Source organism: Crocodylus porosus, unplaced genomic scaffold (assembly GCF_001723895.1).
Source record: "Crocodylus porosus isolate Cpor-Errol unplaced genomic scaffold, CroPor_comp1, whole genome shotgun sequence".
NCBI classification, from domain to species: Eukaryota; Metazoa; Chordata; order Crocodylia; family Crocodylidae; genus Crocodylus; species Crocodylus porosus.
The window spans coordinates 9443294-9449293 of NW_017728920.1; the positions used below are offsets into that span (position 1 = coordinate 9443294).

General features: G+C 37.9%; 1 protein-coding gene across 3 annotated transcripts in view; it reads right to left on the reverse strand.

The window, feature by feature from the left end:
• MICU1 (mitochondrial calcium uptake 1) overlaps positions 1 to 6000 on the reverse strand; it is a 227210-nt gene that overhangs the window by 73985 nt on the left and 147225 nt on the right. For all 3 annotated transcript variants that reach the window (XM_019538568.1, XM_019538566.1, XM_019538565.1), the window contains one exon: positions 2971 to 3168. In XM_019538568.1, the coding sequence (XP_019394113.1) occupies positions 2971 to 3168 (198 nt within the window). The remainder of the gene's footprint in view (positions 1 to 2970; positions 3169 to 6000) is intronic.

Here is a 6000-nt window from a genome sequence, read left to right on the forward strand (position 1 = left end):
TCTGAATTCTCACTGACAAAGCTTAACTGGATCCTCTGCACAATATAATTACTAGTTCCAACCTAAAGATACATATAGCAAATACAGTGCATGCATGTTTATTTAATCTACTTAGAACCAGGATCTATGTGCATATAAATGTCTAATTAGTAGGGCTGGAGTGTTGTTGTAGCTGTGATGGTCTAGAAAACATACAAGAAACAAGGGTTAATTTGGTAATATCTTTTATTGGACCAACTGAACAGTTGGGAGAGTTGTTAGACAAGTTTCTGGGCAAGGAAGTATCTTGAACTAAATGAACTGGAGGTGTCTCTGCTTCTTGCCCAGACCTAAGGAAGGATACTTTGTGCCCAAAAGAATGTCTAAAAACTCTCCTAACCATTCAGTTGGTCCAATAAAAAGACATACAAAATTCTGTTTTAAAAGACTAATCAAGAAGGAAGCAAAAATGAAAAGAAAAGGGCATTGCAAAAGTAACAACAGGCAAGTTCTAAGAGGCTGCTAAAGCTAACTATTTTCCTAGGGCTCTTGCTACTTTACTGACACTCTTTACTTCCATGAATGGGCAAATGGGTGATATTTAATAAAATTATGGAAAATATAAATATATTAAAAATATAAAAAGTAAACACAAATAGGAGAAGAGAGGATATACTATTCCATTATTTCTGAAGCATTCCCTCAGAATTTCGCCTACAAGGAAAAAGTGAAAAACATTCAAGCTTTACCTGATATAATCATTTTCAAAGCGTGTTTCAGAAGAATTTTACCCAAACACGTGTGAACATTTTTAAAAAAGTGACCAGGGAAATCCAGCAAAAGAAACTACTCATAATATATGTTCAATACAGTATTCAATTCTCTCTTTAATGAGCCCAATGTAACATGATTAAGTAAAAAAAGTTTGATTTTTACATTGTCTCAAATGAAAAAACAACCCCCCCCACAAAAATAAAACAAACAACCAACAAACAACTCCCCAGTATCAGAAAAGGTGCTTTATACAGTTTCAAACCAGTGGCTGAAACATATCTAATCCTACCCCTGAAGAGAAATAAACCCTTTTTCCTCCAATTCTATTCTGGATATACAGTACTCAAAACTCAAACTTTGGAGAACACACTAATTTTTTAAAAACACTAAAAGACCTGTCAGAAGATAGTAAAATGGAAGGCCTTCCTTAAAACTGCTGAGAGGCCTGTGCCTGACTTCTTTCGTCTTTTTTAATAGTAAGCAATAGTCATAAATAATTAGGCCACATCTAACAGAATGCACCACAGATCATTTATTTTGATAATTCCCACAATGCACCGGGTACTTTCTAAACAGAATAAGGAACACATTCGTGGATAATAGATCTCACTCACCTAGACAGAAAAGAGAACAAGAAAAAAAAAGTTACCTGACAATTGCTATGAGCAGCTGACGAATTGGCGGACCAGGCAAACATCACTAATGAAATGGGAGGTAGATAAGGTGAATAGAGACAGAGGCAGGCAGGTAGTGGGGAGTGGCTGCTTTACATACTATTTTGAAGACCATGCCAAGAAGCTGAAACTTCAGGCACTGCAGAAGGAGCTAGCAGAGGCCATGCATGGCTAGCACAAAGGGTAAGGGAGGTATTCCACTCTCTCTTTTATACCTAGCTTTGGAGAGGAAGATTTTTGGTTTTCCAAAACTTAGGGAAGATGGGGGTGTTACAACAAGAGCCGAAAATAGAATAATCTTTATTTTCTTCTTATTACTATGAAATTGTGGTTTTACTTTTCCACCATTTACAACTGTTGTATTTTCCTTGTTTTCACTCTACAGGCCACTGAGAAACATCCCTGTGGGTCTAGTCTGAGAAAGAGTGAGATAAAAATATCGTCTTCTTACTCAAGTAATTTTGTCCATCACTTTTGTTGATTTACATAATTAAATAGTAAAGCAATTAATGAATAATTTAGCTCAGTTATAATAGAGTCGGCAACAAAAGAGGGAAGAAGTTAGATTCTGTCCCACCTTAAAAATAAAAAACCCCAACATTGTTTATGAGTTCCAGTTACTAAGTGAGCTAGGAATACCACTGACACCTTACCACATCTGGCAGGGCTTCACAGGTGTGATGGGATCATTTAGTCTATAAAATCTTTGTTCCCAGTGGAAATGAAAGAACCTATCTTTTTTTTCCCCACAATCAAAGCCCAGGATGGCTTTGCAATTTTATTTTTAAACTGAGTAGATTTTTATTGAGAAGCAGTGACAGTGAACATGGAATCCCACATGGAATGAACATGGAATCCCATACCACTACTTCTATATTTACTTTTTTGAGAAGAACCATATTTTGAAGGCAGTAGATGCTTAAATTCATACAAATAACAAGAAGCTTCTGTTAAGTCTCCCTATTACAAAAACAAGGGAACATTCAAACTCCAGCAGAGGGATTAGGCAATTTTTTTGGGGGGGGCAGTTATGTCAAACTTCTTCTACAAGGTTTCTCTCATCATCTTCTGAAGCAATGGTTTTCAAACATCTGAAAGTCACAGAATCCTTTCATGTCACTTTTTCTGCATGGAACCCCTGCCCCTGGCTCTGGGTCATCTCTGCTGATGTGGAGCCAGGTGATCCAGCCTGGTAATAGTGGTGTACCGCTTCCCAGCCTGTTTTGCCATTACCCCCCAAGGTCTGTGCAGAACCCCTAATGACCTATTGTAGAACCCCAATGTTCCATAACACGGTTTCAAAAACACTGTTCTGAAGCACCCGTTATTGGCTCTACTAGCAAATGATCTGAAGACTCCATAACAATTCCCATGGGGCAGCAGCTGCACAATACTCTTCTATGTACTGGGTTTTCTTTCTTTTCCCCCCCCCACTCTTCACTCCTCGCTAAATGTCATGAAGTCCAGGCATCAGCTAATTTAATCTGTAGAGAGACTGACCACAATCGACTTCCCCCATATTCCCTAATCAACAAATTCTGACCTCAAGCTTCAGGACATCATGCTGCAGTTTGCGCTGGAACTCTAAGAAGTGTGAAATAGTCAGTTTTCCTTTCAGATCAGCTCCAAAAAAGTAGGTTGTCAGAGCAGAATTGAATCCTGTTTTCAGGGTATTCCCTGTAGTGGAACGATCTCGGTGACGCATACCCATGCTGGTTTGGGAGCGAATGATGCTTTGGACCTAACAAGAGTAAAGGGCAGAAAATAATTAGCACAAAAAATACGAAAGAAAGACGTGTATGGGCCACTACAAACTGTGCCAATTCACTGAAGTATTACTTTTGATAATTCTCTCCTGTGGCCAGAAAGGCTAAATAAAACATGTACAAAACACAGTTGTGGGGATGGATCAAGGAGATTATTTTACTGTTGTATGCAGGCTTGGTGAGGCTGATACTAGAATATACTGTTCTGCTATCTACATTTTTAAATGGATGGATTAGAATATGAGAGTGTACAGAAAAGAGCTGCAAAACTTCTGTAAAATGGAAAACTGCTTTAGAGTGCATTTTCAGCATTATGCAGTTAAATCAATTTAGCTTATCAAGAAGATGACTGAGAGGCGACTTATTTACAGTATATTACATATTTTGATAAGGAGAAAATGCCAGGTGCCCAACAACACTTTAATCTGGTGCAGAAAAACCCAATTCAAACCAGTAGTAGGAAGCTGAAGCCGGACCAATTCAATTAGTAAATAAGGTAAACATTTTCAAATAATGAGCGTGATTAACCATCAGAGCAACCTACCAAAGCCAAATGGTGGATTCTTCTATCTCTTGATGTCTTCAAGGCTGGATGCCTCAACACAGGAGTAACCATGTGAAATTCTGTAGTGCTTGTTAAGTAGAAGGTCAGACAAAAGTATTCTGTGGCCTTAAAATCTAGTAGCACTACTATAATTCTATAAGTTTTTTTCCATTCAGCTTAAGTGAAGGGCCTCTTTTACATTAAACACTTGTTGTATTTGTACACCCCTTTTAAATATGCTACTCTCCGCTATAACCCTTTCACTAGCCTGACTAGGGTATGCTTTCAGCTTTAAAGTCTACATTAAAAAGAATCAGGGAATAACCTCAGTAGAAAGGGAGCCTCCTTTGTATTGCCAGGAAGACAAAAAAAGGAGAGGGCAAATGACAAGCACCAATCATTCTAAAAATTAAATAAATAAAGACAGGGAGCAGGACTGATAGTTCACTGTCCCTGACACTAGGTATTTTAGAAAAAAAGTGACTTTGATCAAGTGCTGCTATTATATTCATGATATTCCTTCATCCTCTTTCATGGGAATTTAGGACTAGAAGTGACATTTGGATCATCAACTTCCAGTCCCTTCCTACTGCAGGTGCCATATCATGTGTTCATTTTTATAAAATGGACAAGCTCCATCTAAAAGTAGGGTTACTCCCACGAATAGAAAGTAATATCATTCCCTCTCAGCCTTCACTTTGCCATGCTGAACAAGGCAAGCTTTTTTAGTTTCTCCTCTCATGTGACACATTGTCCTTCCCCAATCACTCTCATAGTCTCTCTCTCTACCTGTTCCAATTTGAACTTACATTTTGTAACTAGTGAGCATGTTTACATGAGATGCTTTATTTACTACTCAGCAGACTAATTTGCTGCACAGGAAAGCATAACCATCTACACACGCATGGCAATTACAGTACAGTAGACTAATTTACTGTATTGTGGATGGTCCCATCAGGTATGTGGTATCCAGCAGCACAGTAAATTACTGTGCTTAAACACACATGTAGATGGTGATGTTGGGATTAGTTTACTTTAGCTCAAATTGAGCCAGAGTATATTCAGTTGCATTAACTGCATGTATAGACATGCCCAGTGGTAACTAAAAGTGTCTGTAGCTTTCTAGATTTTAAAAGCTACAGCTGTTTTCATTCCTCCCAGCCAAGATCACATTTACAAGATCTAGATTTACAACATCTGGCAGAGAAAGAGAAATCCAAAGCTAGCTCTATTCTACCAAGCCAGCTGCCCAACTTTAGCCCAAAGCAAGTCATTCGACTGGAAGAAACATTCACTTCAGTGGCTTTGGGGTACTCTGGGAAAAAGGAAGTGAAGGTGGTATGTATGCTCTTCTCATCTGGGATCTTCTAGAGGTTACATATTATTATTTTATTGCTAGCAATTTCTTCTTCCTCCTCCTCATGCTGACAAGGGGGAAGGAAGCAGCTGCAAAAAGGTTTTAAATATCAAAAGGATGTGGGACCTTTGCTATAAAGGACAGCAGTAAGCTAAAATTTTTCTTTCGAGAATGGTGAAACCAGTATAACCCTGAGGAATAGATTCTTTAGGTTTATGTCACTAATTCTTATGAGGGGAACAAAATGAGAAAAAAAATAAAACAAAGCTCACCTATCTACATATTTACTATGCAAAGCAGACAGGTTTCTTTTTCCTTTTACAAATTCAATTATCCCAAATGTTTTGTGATCTCTGTGATCTGTACTGCCTAAATGCTTTCTCTACATCAGGCACTGTGACATGCTTATGACTCAAAAAAACCCACAAAACAATTAGGAAAGAAAAAATTGGAAGAAGAGAATGAATTTAAGTAGACAGGTTCTACATTTTTATACTCATGTAACAAGAAACATTTTGTCTTAGAGCTGAAACACCACTGAGCACTGGGACCCTCATTTTTAATTTATAACAGCTATCAACTTTCACAGGAATTCTATACAGGGATTTTGGGAAGAGAAAACTAAAAATTACTGTATATGAATCTGTAATTTAGGACTGGTTTAGAAAAAAAATCATCATAAATTCTAAAGACTACTTTTGCAAAAGCAAACATTCAACTCATTGGAGACTATCAAACAATAGACACAAGGAGCCTTGTGCTGGACATTCATTTTTATTATGGTAAATGATATATGGTATCATTTTTTACAAGATTTCATAGACACTAGGGCTGGAAGGGACCTTGGGAGATCATCGAGTCCAGCCCCCTGCCCAAAGGGCAGGAAGTCAGCTGGGGTCATAGGAT